The 24,676-nt window shown below is 36.1% G+C and overlaps 1 protein-coding gene across 1 annotated transcript; it reads right to left on the reverse strand.

Annotated features, from left to right (window-relative positions):
* Window positions 1-15,391: 15,391 nt before the first annotated feature.
* Window positions 15,392-23,920, reverse strand: SCPL29 (serine carboxypeptidase-like 29). The gene is made up of 10 exons (XM_010275427.2): window positions 23,490-23,920; window positions 22,670-22,777; window positions 21,346-21,441; window positions 21,157-21,249; window positions 20,016-20,101; window positions 19,658-19,921; window positions 19,299-19,429; window positions 17,555-17,650; window positions 16,391-16,496; window positions 15,392-15,940 (listed from the first exon to the last, which is right to left on the reverse strand). The coding sequence occupies exons 1-10, from the start codon at window positions 23,803-23,805 to the stop codon at window positions 15,779-15,781; spliced, it is 1,458 nt and encodes a 485-aa protein (XP_010273729.1). The 5' UTR covers window positions 23,806-23,920; the 3' UTR covers window positions 15,392-15,778.
* Window positions 23,921-24,676: the final 756 nt, after the last annotated feature.

Raw genomic sequence — 24,676 nt, forward strand, 5'->3', positions numbered from 1 at the left:
AACCAAGCCTAATAGGAAAACAATAACTTGTAAATCTTACTACTCGCAAAATCAGTATAATAACATCAAGAAAAAAAGGGAAAATTCCCGATAGGTACCATGTACTTTAGGCCGAGTGCCAATTTAGTACTCGAATTTTAAAACATGACAATCTAGTACCCTAATTTTCCAAATGCAACAATCTAGTACTGGCTATCAACTGACCGTTAAGTGTCATGGAAAAAGACACAAATGCCCTCAGTGTCATCTAATTTTCCTTAGCAACCTTCTGTTAATAAGTGATCTCATGAGTTTCTAAGCCCCTTCCCTCAGCCATGTCCACCAGCCCATCTTTTCCAACATTTACAACTTTCTAGTCAAGCCCTCGTTCCAATTCTAAACGACATGAAATGGAAATACCAGTCCCTTACATCCATTGAATTCCACCCTTTCTTGCCTTAAGGCATGAATATCCCTGACCCTGAGCCACCAAGAAAATCGTCCATGAGAAAAGCCAAGAGAAGAACCATGAGGTCCTCTTCCAAGCTTGTTACTTCTTTTGTTTCTACTGGTTGCAACTGTCGTGCGGCTCATGCCACTAGAATAGAATTCTCAGAGCTGAGTGACATAAACACTCAAAGGAAGAGGAAGAAATGACGCAAGAAAGGATCCCCCTATGATGGGCCATTAATCAAGTCTAACAGTAGTCAACAACTAACCCAACAATAATAAGGTCAATGGGTCTGTGATGATAGATCGCAATGGATTGTGCAATAGTGATCAGTACAAGGAAGCAGTCACTAACATACAAGCAATGTGGAGTGGATAGCTTAAGCATCTAAGATGAGGAAGCTCCCATTCTCCTTGTATCTCTCTGTATCCATCTCTATTTTTCTAGGAAAGCCAAATTTTTACAACTTCAGCTCCACTCTCCAAGCAAAGAATTTGGTTTGCTTTGGAGAGGGAAGAAAATGGGATTACCCTTCTCACACTGTATGAAAGAAATTTTGGGGATATTGGGTCTTGTTTATTTTACATTGAAATGTGAATTGTTATTTATTTAGATTGAAAATGGAAGGAAACTCAGAGTTAGCATTCAACAAAGAAACTTTTTTACCCTTTTTGTCTTGATTATAATGCTTGTTTTTTTTCGGATCCACGTTGGTTCAAGAGTGCTTCTTTCAGTGGAAGGAAAAGGAATTTTGAAATGGGAAGAGAGAAAACTGAGGTCAGTGTAGCTCGGAAGGACAAGCTGAACATTCAGGCCAACATGAGACAAGGGGAAGAAATGTCATGTTGTGTAAGAAAACCCACTTAAGTTTGTTGTTGTTGACAAACTTACACTCTTCAAAGGCTTTCACACAATATGAAACAATGCAGGGGTTGGACTGTTGGAGAATTGGAGGTGATTTGGATCTATATAGGAAGTATGAATTTAATTTTTTGGGTTATTAACAGAAATTGTTTCAACTTTCAAGCAATTCCGCTCTCTCTCTCTCTCTCAGTCTCATGCTTTTCAAATTGTTTGGACTTTGGATGATCGGCAATGCATGGTCACAATCACTATAAAAGAATAATAGTAGCCCTTTTTTCCCTTTCTTCCGCAGTTCCTGTTCTGCCTCTGTCGATTGTCGTAGTTTTTTTTCTCTCTCTTGATCAGGAGTGTCAAGCGTGGGCCATGGTGGCAGTTACAATGGCGAACTAAGAGCACCACCCCTCCTGCTGGCCATGGTGGTGGCCAGCGGTGAGCCGGTTTTCATCATGAAATGATGGTCTGGACTATTGAGAACTTGGGCTCTGTTTCATTTTCTTGAGAAAGAAGATGATGAACATTGTGTTTAATTTTCAAGGGTATTTTTGACATTTTCAAAAGTCTTAAATCACACATGACGTCACATGATATACATAATTGATGGCCCATTAACGGTAGGTACTAGATTGTCGCATTTCGAAAGTTCGGATACTAGATTGTCGCATTTTAAAGTCCGGGTTAGTAAATTGACACTTGGCCTGAAGTACAGGGTACCTATCAGGAATTTTCCCAACTACCCTTATGGTTTAGTTAATTGACTAAGTGTATCCTTACTATTTGAAAATTGACTGATATTGTTTCTAACAATTGACTAACTCTACCCCTACCCTCTAGTAACATTTAAAATTTCTTTTAAAACCCAATATTACCCCCTCTCTCGTCCCCTTCCTCTGACTGGAAACCCCTTCCTCCTCAGACCTCCGGTCTCTTCTCTCTTACCTCTCTCTATTTTTCTCTGTCTCTCTTACCTAGGATCGTGTAGGTGTAATCACTCGGACTCGGAGGAGAAAATATGGATTTTAATGGCTGACGGAGAGACCAGAGGCTGTTGATCGAGATATACTGATGATTGACGCAGACCGAATTAGGAATCTTCACGTGAATGCTCGCAAGATTCGCTAGCTTCTTTGAAGGAGCTTTTATTGGTCTTGGATGATTGTCTGAATTGGTGATCACTCTGGTAGGGGTGGTTCTTTCCCATCAGATCATGGTACCTGATCAAGGAGTCCATTCAAGGTCGCGAAGTCAATGCGGTTTTTGATAACCGTAGCGCTGATATTCAATACACCGTGGAATCTGTCGGAGGAGGGGCAACGAAGCTGTGGAATCTGCCCGAAGAAGGGTGGAGAATCTAGAGAGAGGAGAAGGGAACGCTGGAGGAAAGGTAGTTGCCAATGAGAAAACAGATGGTACCGTCGAGAGTATCTTTCAGGTAGCCGACGGCGTAAGTTTGCATGTGCTAGAGGTTAGTAGTGGGGGGCTTGAGGCCTTGAGCAAAGATCAAGTTAATCTCTAGGAGATGAGTTTCCGATTCTAGGTGGGGGTTTTTGCAGGTGGGTTTTTTGCAGCCGACATGGTTATTCCAGGTGGGGTTTTTGCAGCCGACACAGTCGACACGGGTGCAGAGCTTGGTGGTGGAGTCACCCATGCAATGGCTACAAAAACCCAGATTCACAAGATTCTGGTTTTTTTCAAAGTGAACAGAAGAAAAAGACTTCTAAGAGAAATTGAAAATGGAGAAGGTACAAGAGATTAGCATGCATGGATGCACCTGTAGAGATTTTTCAAAGCAAGCATCGTAATCGAAGTCAAAATCATTTTTCCAGCAAGAGGCGATTCTTCATAATTTGCATTTTCTATTTTTCTCCTTCGACGGTGAAAGATAAGATGAGGAAGTTGTACCGACTACCGAGATGAAGAAAGAAAAGACAAGAAAAGAATGCTCTCTCTCTCTAACCATCGATCTCTCTAGTGACTCTCATCGGGGTTATCTTAAATTTGGGTTCAAATAAAAAATAATACAAGATGATTGTTTTTTTTTCTCTCTTAGATCTCCACTACCATCGATTTCTCCGATGGCTCCATCCGGTCGAGTTTAAGGGTAAAATGGTCATTTTACATTTTTCGTCCATATTTATTGACATTGGTAATGTTGAGGCAATGATCAGAAACATTAGAGGTAATGCCAATCAAATTTCAAATAGTAAGGGTACACTTAGTCAATTAGCTAAACCATAAGGATTGTTTAAGAAATTTATCCAAAAAAAGAGAGAAGAACAAGAAACTCCAAGAATGCATCAAAATCATGTCACAAACCCCAAAGAATCAAAAACCGGAAAAAAAAAATCAACACTAAAGAAATAGGGAAAATGGTATGATCATGGAGAACCATAACACTATTTTAACACTTACAACAGTACAAACAAGATAAACACTAAAAAAATGGGTGAAAATTGGTAAATCAAGATATTTTTCCTTGATAACGAAGAACTAAATCAATAAGTCATTATTAAAAAACCATTTCTTTTAGAAAGCAGATAAAAGCTAAGACTAGATATGTTGCATAAAAGAAAACGAGACAACTGAGCAAAGCTAACTAAAAGATATAGCATTGCAAGCATCTCCATACATTTGGGTCCTTGTTTTTAAGAGATGGAATCTTTATATTTTTGAAGGAAATTTCCTTTTTAGATTTATGGAGAAAATTACTACAAGAATCTCACAATATATAGAAAAATGTACTTTAAATACATTCATCTAGGGATGTCAACGGGTCGGATTCGGTATGGATTTGCCTAAACCCGAACTAGACCCGACTCGACTTTAAAATGTATGATTCCCAAACCCAATCCAACCCTATAGGGTTTAACTTGATACCAACCCAACCTGACCCGTAACATTTCAATTGCATGTTTTAAACACATTTTGAAGGCATAAAATCCACTAATTTAAGTTAAGAAATTGTTTTATAGATTTTAAGGTGTCACTTTTCCCATTTAGAAAAAGAAGAAAACCAAAATCAATATGTAAATAAATCTTTAACTTTAAGTTTATAGAGTTAAAAGTAAAAAAAAAAAAAATACAATAATGGTATCATGACCCGTCAGGACGGGAAGCCAAAACCCGAACCTGACTCAAGTCGAAGAATCAAAACCCTAACCCAACCCTAAACTAAATATACTTGACCCTAACCCGACTCTATAGGGTTAGGTCAATCTGGGTTTACCATTTAACCCGACGATTGGCATCCCTACATTCATCCACTATAACCCTTAGAAACTCAAGTTCATTTCATCGAATTACAACACTAATTTCGGTTTGGAGCTCACCATAATTCAAAAATCCAACAAACTCTCTATTTCTTAAAATATAGAAATTATCTGCTCCTTTCTTCAATAAGCCAAAAAAAGGGGGTTTTATTGTTTAATCCATCTCATAAATTTTTATAAGTTTGTACAATTGGGAATAGTAGCAAGTGGAATCCATTACAATTCAATGGGGGTGGTGTAAGGATGGGTGGGGGTATGTGACAATACATTTAGAAAACCAATAAAAATTTCTAAGGGAGAGTAAACCATAAATTTCCCAAAAATAATAAATAAAACCTTAAATTTCTATTTCTCAAAAATAAATCTCTACCATTTCATTTTAATATTGAATCTAGCAAAAAATCTACAAGGATCTATTAGAGCAATTGAGAGTACTTCAATATTATATTTAGAAAACTAATCAAAATGATAAGTCGTTCAAATAAATAAGAAAAGGATAGTTTGGGAATTTAAAAAACCTTAAACAACTAAATAAGCATCTTTTTTGAAGTTTGATCAAACATTAAAAAATCAAAAAGATGGCCAAGTTCATGTGAAAAAGAAGCTTGTTAGTGATTAAATAGCTGAAAAATCCTAGAAAAAACCTAATTTAGGTTCCATTTGAGCGGCCTTGGTATTTAACAATTGGGATGGACCAGGGTTTCTACAAAACTCTACTGCCAAAAGGGAGCATTCTCAACTCCTTGAGGCTAAGAACGTTTATATAATCCACCCAGTCTTAAAACATCTAAGGATGCAAACAAATAGAATCAAAATCAAATTGAGGTATATATATAATTCAATTCAATTAGATCTAAATTCAATAAGAACCCTACAAATTCTATAAATTGAAACTTGAATTTGATTCATTAATGTTATTGAATATCCAATTCAAATCGGTTTGTTGTGAAAACGTAAAGAAGAACTAGTTCATCCTCTACCTATAAAGATATGATTCTATGACAAGAAAGCCAAATCCATTTATGTCTATCAATAACATATAAAGCAAATACTTGCTTTGATTCTGGTGTAGGTATTTTTTGGTAAGTAAAATTGTGCCACTTAGGGCACATTTGGCACGTCTTTTCATGCGGCCTTTCGGTTGTTTACAAGTCGGGCAAACTGATTTTCGATCTATTTCCATTTAGTTTGCAAAAGATCTATCCGTCAAAAGCCAGAGCGCCAAAAAGACACGAGAAACCCATTTTGGGCTGATTTCAAGAAGCTTCTAATGAAGCTTTTCGCGTCTTTCACATTTTATTCTCACGTAGAAAGACATGGAAAGATGCATGAAAAGACGTGCACCTACCAAACTAGCTTTAGGCTACTAAAATATTCATGCAAAAGCTCAATACATCTTTTAACTGTTAGAACTACCGGAGGATCTTCCCAAAAAGATGCGCCAAACGGGCCCCAAGTAGTCCTGCTACTTGCTAATCTAATGAAAAGATTAGCAAATGAATTAGCTCCTCTAAATTAGATTTTACCATAATCTTCAAGATACCACAATTTAAAGCTTTTGTTAAACCCCTACGAACCACCAGCTTCCAAAGAGAGAATCTGAGATATTGGAAGACTAGTAATATATAAAGGGTATATGTGCATTGGTTCCCATGCAGGTCATAAAAGTTAAATCACATATTTAACATTACAAAGTTTTCATTTTAACTTATATTAGATTTTAAAAAAAAAACAAAAATGAAAATTAATTCAATCAATTATAGGACTAAATAAAGTGGATTGAATTTTTTTTTATTACATCTACCAAAAAATGTTCTTGTTACATGTTTAGGTTTCTTAGAATGGTACTTTTTGAGAAACCCAAAGTGGGGTCTATGTCTTGTACTATCAACCATAGGATTGAAAAGAAATCTAAGGGGTGATATTTTATTTTTTTCAAGACTCCACAATGGACTATCAACCATAGGATTGAAAAGAAATCTAAGGGGTGATATGTTTTTTTTTTTTTTTTAAGACTCCACAATGGACATAAGCCATAGTACCGAACCACTTTAAATCATGTGTCGGTGTTTTTGATCTTTACTCTCCTTAAACTATTTTTCTTTTTGATTCCCATCATAGTGTTTTATTTCTTTATTTCATTCTATTCAAATTCACACTTACAAAGAAAAACTACTTATATATGCATTGTTGAACATTCAACCATTAAGATTAAAAAAAGGAATATAAAGTCTAAAAATGCCCCTCCCCTTTCTTCTTCTTCTTCCTTCCATTTTTACAAGAATAATCTCTTTAACCTTTTAAAATCTTAGGAGAAAAGAACTCTACGGAGGAGAGAATGCTAGGGTTGAAACTTGGGGTCCCTTAAAATTTGAGTCACTTACAATAGGGTAGTTTGTTGGAAGGGGGCGAGATAAATAGAGGCCATGTAAAGGCTAATTAATGATCCAATTATCTTCCCATAGATCAATGTATCTCCCATCATTAACAACACTCCTAATTAATACCCTTAAAATTTGAAAACCTTGGGTGATACCATTTATGGCACTATGAGTCACCATTTCTAGCCTTAAACTTAGAAAATTCCTTTTATCATATTTTGATAAAAATACTTGATTTACCATTTTTATTTGACCAACTTAACCACTGGGTGGATTGAGCCTAGTGATGTTATAAGATTTCATTTCAATTAGTTTCTCTTAACAAAGTTGTTGCATGTAGCTACTAGTAATATTATACTAAAAGGAAAGGGTGCATGGTTAAGCACCTTGAATTCAACATTTTGAATTTGGTTGAAGGCCAAGAGAAGAGTAATTGGGATTTGAACACAACACTCTCAACACATGAGGATTGGTTGGTCATTTGGCCCATTGCTTGACCCTCTCAAGAACTCTGTTGCTCTCTCTCTCTCTCTCTCTCCCCCTTGTTCCCCTCTCATTTATTTTCTTTGCTTCCCTCTCTCTTCTCTATCCCTTTCTTCAACGCTAATCGTTTCTTCAAAGGGTTTCTTCATCTAGGCTTTAGTTTCCCCTCCCTCTCTTGGCTTATGTTCATCTTTCACTTACTCATCTTAGCCTCATTTTTGCTTGCTTGTGCTTTTCTAGCATTGATGTACTTCTCAGCTCCATCAAGAAACTTGGACATGTTCTTTGGTGTATTTTTTAAAAGAAAGAATCTAAATCAAGAGGTCTTGAAGCCATTCATGATATCCACTGCTACTACTACCTATTTGAGGTCACAAATTTTTAGGGCCATGGCATTAAACCAACATATATAGTCTTTGGGGGGGGGGGGGGGGGCTTGTCCCTCTTTTGCTTCATCACCATTAAGTTCATTAAGATCTTTTTTGTTCATTTTTCTACTAAGGAAGTGACCTACAAATTATTCACTACATTTCTCCCAGGAGCTAATGGATTGAGGTTGGAGTCTTGAGCACAATCAAGCCGCTTGTCTTAGGGTCGCTAGGAATGCTCAACTCATATAGCCCTTGAGGTGCCATGTAGAGGCATTAGTGCTTTGAAACTTTCCAACTGATCAACTGGATCCCACATTCTATCGTACAGTTCAATATGTGGCATCTTTAACCTTAGTGAAAGGGGATTTAAAATGATGTCTTGGGCAAAAGGGGGTCCTTGGCGAGCTTGAAGTCGTCCAAGAGGTCTGGCTTCTTATTATTCACCTCTCCCATCATAGCTTTGATCTTTGCACTCATCTCTTTGATCTTCTTATTGAGATTTACCTTTTTCGCTTAGATTTTTTGGATTAGTTGTGGCCAAACCGAATCAATCTAGATTTGTCCTTGGACTACTTTAAGACAATTGGCTTATTAGATCACTCGATCCTAAGGTTCCTTGATTGATCTTGAGTGTTGTTACATTAAGCTTGTGGATTAGCATTTCCTTCATGCTCAACTTAGTCACTAGCAAGCTATACTTGGCCTTGCATGAAGTAAGGGCTTGAATCTATTGTTGGAATTGGTTGAATTGCTCCATTGTAACTAGAGTAAGGGCTTGGGTGGCCTCTAAAACTCCCTTTATGTCTAGGTGTTTTGTGTTTTGTATTCTATGAGCCCTAAATTGTTGTTCCTACAAATGATGCCAATTGTTATGCATCATTGATATTAACAATAAAGGAGAAGGGAAGACTTAGAGCACTAGTGACTTGCAAGAACAAAATACCATCAAAGATTGGAGTCTTATCCTAGGGAGAACTCTCCAATGATTAAGTCAAACAAGGAGGAATAAAGAGCATAGAGAAAGAGGAAAAGCTTCACTAGAGAAAATTGTTTAGTGGTCATACATTGGGTCGAGTACCTTTATATAGAGGAGGAGTCCAAGCTAAAGGAGGACCGTGTTTCCTTCCTTGGCTTAGTTTCCTTATTTGGCATGGCTTCTTCAATGATTAGTCCTTCCAATTCGTACTCCTCTTTTCTTATCTATTACATTGGTAATTTCTTCACTTTGCCCTTGATTAGGGCCATATGCCACTCTTAGATTAGTGGTCAAGATATGGCCATATCAAACACTTAACCAAAATATTTTGTCTAAATAAGGAAAATTTACTCACAAGCAAATGCTTTATAAAATGAAAGTGCATATAGTATTTCTTTTGATTTTAGGTCTTTTAATTTTCTTCATAAATTGGGCATTATATTCTAGGTTCTTGTATCAATTTTTAAATCCAATTGATAATACATAAAGTGTATAGATATTAAAATATAGTACACATGAGGATATAAAAGTGGCTGGTTGTCGTAAGTGCAATAAAGATGTTCATTGGCACCTTACCATCATGTAAAGTCTCATCTTAAGGTAAAATAATAAGAAGAAACTATATTACACTTGTCGATAAGCACTTGAATATCCAAATGCCTATGAAGCCCTACACCTATAAGCTCATGATAAATGTTGAGCAATGTCTTAGGTTAGGAGTGTCCTTCCAATCATCACAAAGTACATCATTGCAACAAAGCAAAGATGGCAAAATGTCAAAAGAATGCATGAAATGATGTTATCCAAGAGACTAATACAGTCTACCCATTGAATAAAGGCTAGAGAAACCTTATTATATATCTAATCAATCCACAAACCAACAATACTTTTTGAAAAATTAATGCATTATACTAAAGACCATAGTTTGTTTGTTGAGATCTATGTTGTTCTAGTTGCAATATTTGGGGTCCCTTGTGTTATGTTTAATAGGATTTTGTACAATATCGATCTCTGGCCATGTAAAAGCTTAAACAAACACATATTTTATGAATAATAATCTATTTCACAATGCTTTCAATACATTGAAGGACGGAAAATGCAAAAGTTTTTTGCAAATGGGGTAAATCTATTATAATGGAGTCTAAATTAATTAGTTGCAATTGATGGTTGTGTTAGGGACACTTTTTAACTAATAATAAGGCCTCATGTTAGCCTTAAAGTGCATATGATCCACAACCACCCTAATCTCTCACTTCATGGAATGGCTATGTGGGGTTTCATTATTTGTTAAATAACCCTTAACATAACGATTAAGTGTAGCTAGCCCAGATTCATTTAAAGGTCTAAGACCTACATTTTGGGTCTTTGTTATTGATTAATAGGGTCAAGATTGGTTTTATTCTATATATATATAACAAAATTTAATCCCCGATATTTACTCTCGATGGAGGGGTGGTTAACACAAAATTTTATTGATTATCAAAATGAAGTAAAAACCTATGAAGGGGGAGCAAATACCTTACCCCTTGAAAAAAATCTATATACAAAGAGAACATCCGACCTATGAGCAAAATTAAAAAGAGGAATGTTTTCTAAGAAAATCCCATAGAAATACTACTCCAAGCAAAGAAAAGAAATACTCAGACCATCCTCTTGAAGAAGCTTCTAAATCTCAGTTGATGGAGCCACTCTACACAATAAAAAACCTTATTATTCCTATAAGAACAAGCTAGATTATCTAGACCATCTGCAACTCTGTTATCTTCCTAGAGAGTGTGTTCAAAAATTAGTTCCATTAAAATAGAAGTTGTTCCGCTTGATGCCACCAATACCACAGGTGCCACAGAGTATACACAAATCTTGTTATAATATTTAGCAAAGCTTGTGAAACCATAGCCACCACTAATCTTTGAAAACCCATAGCATAGGCTAGTTGAAGACCATCTAGTAAAGCCAAAGCTGCAACAACTAAGTTTGAGGCATTATCATAGTAAGAAGATAAGGCCATTAGCATAGCATTCTTACCATCTCGAATCAGACATCCACCTCCACTAAATCTTGGACTTCCTTTCAAAGCTTCATTAATGTGAAGCTTAAGAAAGCCCTGTTGAGGAGGTTGCAAGTAGACCAACCTCACATGTTGAGCCAAGGAGCTTGTTGCCTTAAACCCAAAATGTCTATGGTAAGCTTTTGGGTAGGGGAGAGAAAGTAGTTCTTGATAGAGGAAGGGAAAACGGTTTCCTAAAGCCACCAAACAACTTTCCTATACTTCCCATCCATTTTCCTTCTATTCTACTCTTTCCATATTTCTATTTCCTTTCTATAGTTGCACATTGAGACAAAACTAGGTTGTTTCTCTTTTAACGACACTACATTCTTGACCTTTTTAGAAGACCAATCTTGTAGCTTCTGCCTTTGTCTACCCAAGGAATCTACATCAAGATTGTCCAATTTTTAAGGCAATCCCCTCTCAGATCCAACTCAACAATACAACATTTTTGGTGCCACGCAGTATGCTACCTTGACTAGACCAAATGTAGCATTTGTAGTGAACAAGGCCTATCAATTTCTCCAAAATCCTACTGATAATCATTGGATAGCTGTCAAGCATATTTTGTGTTATTTGAAAGGTATGTTTGACTTTGGGTTATTATTTGATGCTCAATCTTCTACTGTGCTTGTGGCATACTTTGGTGTTGATTGGGCTGATTACCTTGATGAATGCCTCTCTACTGGTGACTATGGTATTTTTCTTGGTTCTCATTTGATCTCATTGAGTACTAATAAACAACCTACTATTGCTCATTTTAGAATTGAAGATGAATTTCAATCATTGGCTAACACTACAACTAAATTGTTATAGCTTCAATATCTCTTATGTGATATAGGGGTTCCTTAGCACTCTACACCTATTATCTATTGTGACAACATTGGTGTCATGTATCTTGCTACACATTTGGTGTTTCATGTTCGTACCAAAGCACATCGAAGTTGACTTTCATATTTTGCAAGATTTCATTCTTCAAAAATCTCTAGTAGTGAAATATCTACCCACTAATGACAAAATTGTTGATACAAAGCCTTTCTTATCTACTCATTTTTCCAACCACAATACTTGTCACATTGCCAATAGGCAGGGGTGGAGCCAGGGGGTGACAGAGGGGAGCCATGGCCGCCTCTATGCCTTCAAAATTCCTTTTAAATCTATTTAAGTTCCACTTGTATTTTAGCCCATTTATTCATGTTTCCTAGTTTTTGGCCCCCTATCCATGTTTTCTAAGTTTTGGCCCCCTCAATAAAAAATCCTAGCTTTGCCCTATCAATAGGTACCTCACCTTGCCAATCTGTCCAAAGAGACGTAATACCGCTCATGGTGTGCTTTCGCTTGAAGCATGGACAAGCACAGGCCCACTCAGATACCTTGTGCTGAAATTTATTTAAATAATTATAATGGGGGTAATAAGGTTAGAACACTAGATCACTTGGTCTAGCAGGCTCTAATACCATCTCAAGGAACCATTCAACACAAAAGCTTAAGCCCTTAGGTGAGGTCATTGAATAAGTTTTTGTTCTCTAACACATTGTACATGCCTTTGTTTGTAGCAAATCCCAACTCATTTTGGTATCATGTTGGAACCTATTGGTTTACCTACTAGTAGGGTCCAGACACCTTAGCATCAAAATGAACATTACATTCTAGGCCTGTTCTTATACGCTTGGAGGTATCCTTTCATTGAGGGTGTAGGGATCTTGCACATAGGTAACCAGCAGATCTGGAGTGTTTTGGTATCATGGTGTTTGGCTGCAAAACAGATCAAATTGAATTTGGATAGGGGTAAGTTGGAATCTGATCCAATAAGTATTCAAAGAAACACAAATTTGATTCATTATTTGGGGGATATGTAAAACATAGATCTGAATTCAATTGGTTCATGTATTCAGGTTTCCAATTCGAATTTGGTTCAATCAGAATATAAGTTTGTAAAAAATCAGCATAAATTTATTAATTAAATATGAAATAAAAATATACACTATAAATTGAAAAAGTAGACCTAAATCCCAAATTCTACTTAATTCTTAAGAATTCTAATATAAAAAAAAATGATATTTTATATATGTATATAGATATTAATCAAATTATATTAGATCAAGCAATATCCAAATTCTCCTTACTAATAAATAGATCATTTTTAAAATCTGATTGGTCTAATTAATGGATAAATGGCTATCTGAACTTGACTCAAATTGAATTAAAGTAACCAATTAATGGTGTCTCAATTGATAAGTTCTCTGGCTCGTTGTAGCAGACATTTGGGATCAAATACCCCATTGTTTAGCACCATGAAGCCACTAGAAAAACCAAACTTTGAATTAAATCCGACCCATTCGTGTTTTGCTGCCTTAATCAAATTAGAAAATTTCGCGTTTAACCATTTGATGCCATGGAGTAAAATGAAGCAGGAATGCTCCTAAGATGTAAGAACTAAGGCCCCGTTTGGTTTGCAGGAATAGGGGTCTAGAATCGGAATCAGAATGGACTATTCTTATTCCAACTGTTTGGTTGGATGGAATTGGAATCTCATCCCCATTCCTGTTGGAATGGCATTCTCCCATTTGAGAGAATGGCCATTCCCTGCCCCTCCTTTAGGAATGAAATCTCATTCCTACTGATTTTAATTCTCATTCCCATTTCTATATGAACCAAACAGACTATGGGAATGGACCATTCCAATTCCGATTACGACTACAAACCAAATGGACCCTAAGAACCATCATATCTTGCAAAATCCTCACACCCAGAAAATTAGTTGTGTTCTCATTTCAACATAAATTAGTTCGAATAAATACCATATTTAAGACATTTGTATCAAATCACGTATATGGTAGTTTGAGAAATTTATTGTTTTAAAAACTGATTCAGAGGCCCAATTGTTTTTGCCTCTAGGTCGCAAGTCACTGGTTTGATCATCTAGGTCAAACAGGGAATGGGTTAGACTATTTTTATATTTTATTTATATGTATATACGTATATGGCATTTGAGGCTCAAAAAAAGGTTTTTCTTGGCAAAAATAATGGGACAAGGTGACTTAGAACAGAGTCCGGATCTCCTGCCCACGAGAACTCTGCCCACATTTATCTCAGCCATTCATGGAGAACATCTCATCCTCTGCATAATATTATGTAGGGAGAGATGTTCCCAATTCACGGGGGGTAGTATATTGTGGTTAGGCGCGAGTAGAGTTCTCGTGGGCAGGAGATCTGGAGTCCTTAGAGCAGTAGATCTTAGAAAATTACCCAAAATCAACATAAAGATTACCCCAATTGAACAACCAAATGCAAAATTATGGACTCTGGTAGTTTATACATACATATAGTGTATAACCCATGACCCGATGATCGGGTTGAATGGGTAAGCAATACAATTGCCCAGGTCGAACATGTATTGACCAAGCCAACTGTTTATGTCAAATCCTGGGTTTTGGAAAAACCGGACCCGGAATCAGAGTTGGGTGACAATTCGAACAGCTTGACCATCTGGGTCAATGGTGGGTTGAAAACACTAAACTAGACACTTTCCACCTTTGCAATAGGATGTATATCATTAAAGGTTCAAAATATTGATACGCCCGATATGCCAGTAGGGGCGTATCGGGCGTTTCGATACTTGTTTTTTTACTTTTTTTTATTTTTTTTCAAAACTGGTTCAAGGGAGCCGGTTTAGGACCCCTCCATCCCCTGAACCGGTCAGACCCCCGATACACCCACTATAAGGGTGTATCAGAAAGGTCCTAGAACAATACATATCGGCCGATACGTAACAATACTTTGAACCTTAGATATCATTTACTACAGGATGGATGCCCATAGATTGGCCATGAATCATTTTCTCAGTGGGTACCCTGAAGATATCAAGTTATCCACCAAAAGAAATATAAATAAATAAAGTATGCTAGAGAGAACAAGATGAAAAAAGTTGACTCGCATCGTCTGCTGGCTTCAATTTTTTAGCTTTGAAAAAAGGCACTGTCTATTTTGGGAACATTACAATTTACAAGGTGGGTTTTCCTTGACAATTTCTTGTGTTTATCGATGATGAACGATGATCAATATTGTTCTTATGTATGCCAGGGGTGCAACTTGGGTGGATTGGTCAGGTTGAGGGTCAACCTAGGCCCAACCTTAAGGTTTAGACGTAGGGTTCCTTTACCCAAACAAAGAAAAGAAAGACCTAAGGCTCGGTCTCAACTTGGATGGGTTGCGTAAAATCAAAAGTCAAAACACCTAACATGGTGATGACTGATGACATGGTGTTTCAGGAAACAACCACAGAACCAAACATATACTAGGTAAGCCTGAGTTTTCAGACCTAGGCCCAGCCCATAGCTTACAAAACACAAGTGAAACCTAGTGTTTTGATTCTTTTGAACCATGCAATCCACTTGAGGGTGTTTTGTAGCCTTTTGGTGTGTTTGCAAACACTAGGCCTCATTGTTCCTAAAATGAAATTTGGTGTTCTGAACCATTAAAAGGATGTTTTCGACATATTTTTTTTTGGTTTCAAAAGGAGTTGTAAAACAAACACAACCTATGTATCAAACCCCCTTATTGGGCCTTAAAATGAAACATAGAACAGGCTAATCAGCAGTTATTTTCATGAACTTTCAAGGTTCAAAACATCTTATCAGGTGTTGTGGAAAAGGAAACCAAATTACAGACAGATATCAAGAAGACCCAATTTACTTGTTTATACAAACTCCACCGACATTCATGAATTTAAAGAATGATGGATTACCATCATTTCAATTGAATCAATCTTCCCTAGCTTCCCCATAATGATAATCCTAGTTTACCTGTCTATGAAAATTCAACCAAACAGAATGATTGATTTACAGTATTTCAATTCAATTGATCTTTCCTGAATCCACCAACATGATAGTTTTTTTTTTTTTGGATCAATACCACCAACATGATAGTTCTGACAAAAAAATGAAATATATGATGTGATTCAAGAATCGCTATACTCTGTTAAAGTCGGCATTTGTCTTCCTGACAAAAAGGCCTTGATCAATGAAAGAGCGAGTTTGGGTTTATGCAAAGGGACCTCATGACCTGCTCCTCTAACTGATACAAAGTTGAGACCTACATACTGTTGGGTCCATCCTCCCACCTGTAACACAATGGAATAATGTTTTAGCAATTAGCTTGCAAATTCCAGTAACACAAAAACCACGAGTTTGAAATTCCTCATGCTTAATGGTAATTTAAAGGTATATAGTATATACTAAAGATAAAAGAGTGTATTCTATGATTACCTGCTTTTATCTTTCTCCTAAAATATCAATAAACATTTCTAATGCTTTCAACGTGTTTCCACAATTAAAAGAGTGATTTGAAACTTCAATGGTTTCCCTATAAGTGATTGACATTTCTGCTCATTTTTTAACCTTGTTGCTAATCCCAAAGACATGGCAATGTTCCAGATGCAGGTAAATGAGAGCTTTCAAAAACATATTGATTTTGTTACCAAGGAATATTCACCATTGAATCTGTTGAGTGTTATGATCCTAGTATAATGGGGGAGAAACAAAGAAAGAAAAGCAATTGAAACAGCGAATACCTGTCCCTCATCATACCAAGCGCGCCAAGGACCAATCGTTGGAAGCTTAAGGGCATCTATGCTGTACCGGGTTGATGTAACTGGGATTACAGCATCTGTATCTCCACTGCCACAGCAGAAGGGAATGAAGAACACATTATCAACACACAATTATAACTTCAACTGGTCTGTAAGAACACTTAACCTAAATATTTAGTCCAGCTAAGGAAAATTCACTTATAAACAAATGCTTTAAATAATGAAAAGGTATATAGAAATTCTTTCTATTTTAGGTTTTTTAGTTTTTTCAATAAGATGGGCATTACATGGAAGGATTTTGCATTGGTTTTTAAATCTGATTGACAATATATAAAGTATGTAGATATTATAATATAGTACATAAGTGAACATGAAAGTGGCTGGTTGTAATGTAAGTTAATAGTTTTCAAGACGCCAAGGCGAGGCTAAGCGATTGAGGGGCGCCTTGTTGCCTAGTCGCCTAGGCAATGGATTTTTTTATGTTAAAAACATAGACCCTAGGGTAGTTCCCTAACCATATTTCATTAATAATTATTCATTATTTTCATAAGAAAAGTATAAATTTCATAATAAAGTATAGAAAATCAACATATTCATGAGAAGAAAAGGGAGAAGGAAAATAAAATTCAAAAAATATAGGGGTTGAACCCTTATTTTTGTTATAGGAAAAGAAGAAAATAAAAAGTATTGGTAGTAGTAGTAGAAGAAAAATATATGGAAGAGGAAAATGTGCTGATTAGATAAAATTTTAAGTTCTTCCTTACTTATTGGTGCAGGTTTTTAAGTCTTTGAGGGTTCAATACAGCATTTAGCAATGTTAGTGTTGTTTAAACCCTAATAAATAAGAAAATAATAAGAAGAAATTAGTGTGTAAACACACAAAATGATTATTTTAGTTTAATAATGTCTATTTTATAATTATAATCTCAAAAAAGAACAAATAAAAATTTATTTTATAGTAGGAAGTAGAAACTGCTTGGCGAGGTGAGGCGAGCTTCAAAGGGCGCCTTGTCGCCTAGGCGTCACCTTGTCAACTATGTGTAAGTGAATTAAAGAGGTTAATTGGTACCTTAATCATCTTAATGCAAAGCCTCAGCCTATGTTAAACTATAATAAGAAGAAATAAAGTTTCATGTTCATAGGCACCTGAATATCCAAATACGAAGCCCTGCACCTATAAGCTCATGATAAATGTCCAGCACTGTCTTAGGAGAGTCCTTCCAATTTTCATTAACCACATCACTGCAATAAAGCAAAGGTTGCAGAATGTCAAAATAATGTACCTCTGTTATCGTACAGACACAACTTCATCTATCAAGGTGGTCAAAATTGCAGGAAATGTTGTTATCCAAGAGACTTGCACGATGTCAAATCCCATGTATCCACTGCATAATGCTAGAGAATCCTTATTATATAATCATCCACAAATAATTTTTTTTTTTGAAAAATTAATGCATTATGATAAAGATCATAGCTTGTTTGATGAGATCTATGTTGCGCTAGTTGCTATATTTGGGGTCCCTTGTGTTATGCTTGACAGGATTTTGGACCATATCCACCTGTGGCCATGTAAAAGACTAGACATGAAACATGTTTTATGGATAGCAGTCTATTTCACAATGCTTTATATTTAAGGAAAGAAGATGCAAAAACTTTTTTAATTGGGGTGGATCTAGATTTCGTGAAGCCATGGTTAGCAAGGTATGAAGGCAACACATTCTGTCTCCTCAATCATGAATTTATGTGTATCTTCTATTGTTCTGCTTTTGCTAATTGATAGTCCATTATTCATAGTCATCCATGGTGTTTCTGTATAGTTCCCTTCATTGTGTGCCTTTGAGAATGGGTGTCATACATCTTTTCTTGTTTGGTTTCCTTGCATTTAATATGATCCATAGTTCATACTTCTAAAGATATGAAGATAAGACAATATGGATGTAAGTATGCATACCATATAATAAGTCACACCAGTTGTTTAAGGCCCAAAACATAAAAGATTGAATGCCCTTTCTTCTATTGATACCTAGTTGAATGACCATAGCCATGCAATAGATATGCACTGTTTGATGCCTTTTTCTTTTCTTCTTCTTCTTAGTTATCATAGAGAACTCCATTATATTACTATATCTTTGTCAAACATATAAAGAAATTAAACATAGAGTGTTGAGCTTGTTTTACACATACAGTCCCAAGTCCAGATAGAGTGTTGGGTTGGGTCGGCAACAAAATTGAAAACCTTTTTCCAGACTCCAGAAAATATGGATCCAGAATTTTCATTTCATTCTCATGCTAGGGCATTCTGAACAGAGAGGAATGGCGGAACAGGATTCATCTAACCAACTCCATATAGTTGGGACAAGGCTTAGTTGAGTTGGGTTGAGAACTCCGTTATAGATTTCTTCAACACGTGGAGGTGGTGGTTGTAACAGTTTTGAGTGAACTCTTCCATGTAATAATACCTGCAAGTTTCCTATAAACATGGTTTTTGAATTTTCATTTCATTCTCATGCTAGGGCATTCTGAACAGAGAGGAATGACGGAACAGGATTCATGTAACCAACCCCATATAGTTGGGACAAGGCTAAGTTGAATTGGGTTGAGAAATCCATTATAGATTTCTTCAACACATGGAGGTGGTGGTTGTAACAGTTTTGAGAGAACTCTTCCATATAATAATACCTGCAAGTTTCCTATAAACATGGTTTTTGAATTTTCATTTCATTCTCATGCTAGGGCATTCTGAACAGACTGGAATAGCAGAACAGGATTCATGTAGCTGAGACAAGGCTTAGTTGAGTTGAGTTGAGTTGAGAACTCCTTTATGGATTTCATCAATAAATAGAGGTGGTGGTTATCACAGTTTAGAGATAACTCTTCCATATAAAAGTACCTGCAAGTTTCCCATTTAGTTGGTGCAACTTCGGGGTGGACATGAAGTGCCTTTTGAACCTCAGGTAAATTGAAGTATACAGTGGAGTGCTTCTCAGTGCATGGATCATACTTTTCACTGATCCGACCAGCCTTTGATCAAATAGAAATACTACTAGTTAATGATCCAATGCAAATAGTTCAAATATTAGAGATGCAAAATATATTTTCAAAGAAACAAAATAGGAAGGAAAAGAAAACTGAAGAAGAAACATTATATTCTTTATTTCATCCAAGAAATACCTAACATAAAAAATATTCATTGCAATGGAAACAAAAGCAATTTCTGGACAAAGAATGCTGAATGCAATGAGTACTTACACGCAGTCTTTTCATCAATCTATGTGATAAGCTAGAATTACTAGTGCAGGTAGGGGTGAAAATGCTATATAGATCAATGTTTCCAATTTCATTGTTGGCAATCTCTAGAATATTCTCACACTGTTTTGAAGTGTGAATGAATGACTGAAAGTCACAGAAAAGGTTCAGCTGCTTGTAGGTTTGGTCAGAAATCAAACCAGCAGACCACATAAACTGAAAAACCCCCATGTGATCAGTAAAATCATCAGTTAGAGCATTTCCCACCTGCATTATAGAGATCAATAATTTGTTTAGTCCGTGTAATTAAGTACACAGTGGCTTGGCTCTTCTTCCAGGAATAAATGGAAAAACTCCTTACCATATACCCCTTTAGATTGATTGATTTATCCTCTGTCGGACAGTGATATCTCACAATGGCTTGGGCAAGCTGAGGAACATAGTGACCTAGAACAAGGTTTTAATAGTAATATCAATTTTTATATAAAAAGGCATGCATCATGAGCAGTAATACTGATTTCTATGTCATCTATTGGAAACTAAAATAAGGCCAAATGTGAAAATGCCCCAAAGCCTGAAATTTCATGCCTCTAAACCAATCTATCTATGGTCCAACAAAAATTGCATCTATTTCACGGATATGTGTAAAATAATTCAGCGGGCCCTCCTACACTATGCCAAATAGATATGTAGGCATAAATTTGGCTCTGCAATAGATTAATATATTAAAATGTTGTCAGATGCAGATTGGATACAAAGTTAGAATGCCTATTGAGTCATGGGTCAAGCAGTCTGACCACTAAGGTTGACGCAGATACATGACAACATAAAAAATAATATACAAATAATATAAAAAATATAACTAACAACAGAGAAGGCCATCTACAGCACCAGTAAGAAGTAACCTGTTACAATACAATGAAGGGGCTAGAGGAGCCAGGGGCAGAACAAAAAGGACATGAGTTGAAGTAGTAAAGAATGATTTAAGGGTTCATAATTTAACAATGGATGTGGCACTGAACAGAATTGAGTGGCAGAGCAGGATCCATGAAGCTGAACCCATATAGTTAGGATAAGACTTAGATGATGATGACGATATAAAATATAATTAATAATATATTGTGCTCTTATGGTGTTTACTTAAACCTCCAAACAAGAGACGTAGGTTCAAACCTATTTTACAGCATTTTTTAATAAACGAATGTATTTTATCTAATATATAATTGTTGAACAACCAATTTGCATGAATCCAAGTTGTAGCCCAGTTATCTCTTCCTTGATTTCCATACAAATTACTCATGTTGGAACCATGTAGCCTTCATCTTTTGTAAATATGAAGCTTGTCAAACCTAGACAGTTCCAAAACCACTTATTTCAATTGTGGACAAACTGGGTTTTAGAATATCAATGGAAACTGGGGTCTCTAAGAACCAGAGTCTTTACCAGGTCATAACCTGTCCAGTCTGATCCCAGCTTAACAATACTGATAAATTGCTCTTTACCTGCATAGCTTTCTCCAGTGATATAGAAGTCCCGCCCTTTATATTGAGGAAACCGCTCAAACCATTTCAATAAAAACATTAATGAATCCTCAGCTGTGAAGCAAAAAATACTGGAAATAAATATATAAACTCATAATCAGATAGATTTCAAAGAAGGTATAAGAAGTATAAAGCAATACAAGGAAATACCTGTCCTTTTATCTCCATTGTTTAGCACATCAAGGGAATTGTTTGAATAAGAAAAACCAACACCGACTGGTGATTCCAGAAATAGGACATTGGCCACTGCAAATTAAAAAAAAAAACAATTAAACATAACTTTGTTTCGAAAGTAGATAGAATTTCTAACAAGATTTGGAATTATTGCAAGTAACTAAAGCACCATTAGTAAATGTAATTTATTTGAGGAGCATTAACCAAACAGTAAAAACTACTTCATGAAGCACTTTCTGTTCTCTTGGGTTCAATAGAAAAGGAACATGTCATTTTCAGACAGATTAACAAGCTTGATTTGGAAAGAAGAAACTATAGAAGAGAAGAATGTATGCATTGTCCTTTACAGCACAAACTAAATACCTTGGATAAGCAACGATCTTTGCTGACAAATGAGAAGAGGAGCAGAAAAGAACAACAAACAAGGATAAGAAGATCAAAATACTTAGCTAAAAAATGTATTTGTTAGCTCAAGTGGCCCATGTAGGAAGTATAATTGGGTCTGTTGTATTAAAAAGTGGGTATTATTTATTTGTCAAAGAAAGAACACCCAAGTGACAATCAGTAGAAGTTTTGATATGAAGCAAGAGATGTTTCATCTAGACTTAATAAAAAGTATTCTTATGTTGATCATTATTTGGGATGATCACAGGAACCAGGTCCGACACAAAGGGCATGTTGGACATGCACCTTTTCTACTACAATCCTCGGGCATCCCTTGCCTTTTTGGTTTAGAAAAGAACATAAAAAAGTTCAACTTTTTGAGTTTTTTTTTTTTTTTTTTTCTCATCCTATATAAGGGTGTCAATGGGTCGGTTTTGGGTTGGACCCCATCCAAATCAAAATCAATTTGGATGGATTGGACAGACCAAACAAGACATATTGAATTGGACCAGTCCAGACTTAATGGTCCAAAGTATTTATTGGATTGGATTGGATCTGGCCCATCCACAATGGATCTATATTGGATCGGATTGGATTGAACCAATATCCGGTCCAATGATAAAAGATAAGAATACAGGTGTCGACAGACCAGGTTTGAGTTGGAACCAATCTAAATTAAAACCAATTTGAACAGATTGGTCGGTCCAGACATTGAATTGGACCAGCCTAAAATGGTCCAAAGTATTCATTGGATGGATTGGACCAAGTCCATCTGTAATGGACTCATATTGGACTGGATAGGATTGGACCAAATCCAGTCCAATTGACACCCCTTCCTATATCCCTCAGATACATGCAGTAACAAGTTTTCTCCTCAAATTCTGTTCTCATCCAAGTTATAATATGAATTTCTTACCTTGATTCCAAGAGTATTGGTTCAGGTAAAGTGTCTTTCCATCTGCCTTAATATGAAAAGGACCTATTTCTTCTGCCTCCCCATAAGCAATTGAAGAACAGCCAGGCCCTACAGAAACAACTCCCAAGTCAGAAGCAGATAACTATCTTGAACAAATAGTAGACCGAAAAATAAAAAGGGAAAAGGAGAGGTTGCCAATTTCAGTAAAAAAAACAAAGCAGAGCTACTAGAACAAGCTTTTTGGTACTTCGAAACTAAATCTATGTTAACTCCTCAATCTCAGAACAAGAGAAGCAAAACTTTAACGAAAATTAGAACTGCAGAAAAGCAAAAAAAAAAAAAAAAGATGACAAAAGATTTCCCTAAATAGAAAAATGAAAAGGTTAAGAAAGAGAGAGGGGTATACAAAGAAGATAGAAGTTTGCATTCAAAATTGGATAAAAGATAGATATCAATGCAACCAGCAGGATAAAGTCAATTGACGAAATTCAACTTATTCACCAAGCTTCTGAGAAGAAATGAACATTTACAACCCTCCCTCTATCTCTCAACCACCCAATGGAACAAAAGATCAATTTTTATTCGAGTTCTTATTCAACCATCGAAAAGAAAAGAAAACCAAAATCATTCAATCACCAGCAAAAAAAATGATACAATGAAATAAAGCCCAATTAAACTTTACTATTCAAACCACATAAAATTCGGATATTACGACTAAACTATCAATTAAAAGTTAATACTGCTATTAACAACTAATTTAAATAATGATAACTAAAGAAAAAGGTTACAAAGAAAAAAAAAAGGATCAGAAGAGACTGACCTCCATTAAGCCAAAGAACCAAAGGCTTTGAAGAAGGGTCTTCAACAGCCTCGAAGAACCAATAGAAAAGTGCTCTCCCGGACGCCTCGTTGACTGTTACATAACCCGCGTAATGGGCAAAGCTTACGTTGAAGGTCTGACCGGGGAGCTCAAGAACCCTATCCAGCTGCTGTTGGGAGCTTGGGTCTGGAAATGAATCAAGAGCATAGCAGACACTCTGAAACCTAACAAGGAGAAGGAACAGATGAAGAACAAAAACACATCTCGAAATCTCCATCTTCTTACAGTTCAGAGGGAATCTAACCACTTGGGGCATTCGGGATTAATCAACCACCTGGGTTGATGGATCGAGTTGGAAATTGGAATCACGCCTACCTCATTTTCATTCTGCTGAGTCTGACACCAGCACTTGATTGTCCTTATACTCAACTCCTTTTTTTTTTTTTTTTTTTTTTTGAGAATATAGAAAACAAACTTTGCGGGGCCCATTTGAACTTGCAAAAACTGGCATGGGCTCTGACCTCTGATTGGTAAGGGACTACAAGAAACAGAAAATTTGCCACGTGGAGAATAGATGAGAGGGTCAGGGAATCGAGACCCACCAGCCAGCTGAAGAATCCTGGAAACTAATTAACTAACTTGACCAAGACTTTCTCCAGACAAGCAGGCCAAGTGAGCAGAATCTCCAACGCTTGAATTACAAGTAGCATGGTAAGGACACTGGACACGGAAGGCTAATAAATAAATATTACATGTAGCAGCAGTTAGCCGATTCTCCAACCCTTGGAGTAAGGGAGGGGAAATTTTAGTCAAAGGTGTTCCCGTGGACCAATAATTATTCGGAGTTTGTTGATAATCACGGGTAAGTATATGTTTCCCACGTGAAATAAAATTATTCAAGTAAATTTCATAGGCTTTTGGGGATCTATCTTGGTTAGAATTAATTTGAAAACGAAGGTTTGCTTGTCCAGAAAAACAATTTTGGAGACGTAGGTTTTAATGGCTCCCTACTTTTCTATATTTTTGTACATTTGATTTTGATATTAGTAATTAGGGTTTATTCGTTTTCTTTTAATTCTTATCTCTTGAGAGGAATTTTTTAACTTTAAGAGAAAATTGGTTGTTTGTTTTCTCTTATTTCTTATCTCTTAAAATTCAATCATACAATTTTTTATTTTCCAATGATA

This window comes from Nelumbo nucifera, chromosome 8 (assembly GCF_055504915.1).
Source record: "Nelumbo nucifera cultivar China Antique chromosome 8, China Antique-T2T, whole genome shotgun sequence".
Taxonomy (NCBI): domain Eukaryota; kingdom Viridiplantae; phylum Streptophyta; class Magnoliopsida; order Proteales; family Nelumbonaceae; genus Nelumbo; species Nelumbo nucifera.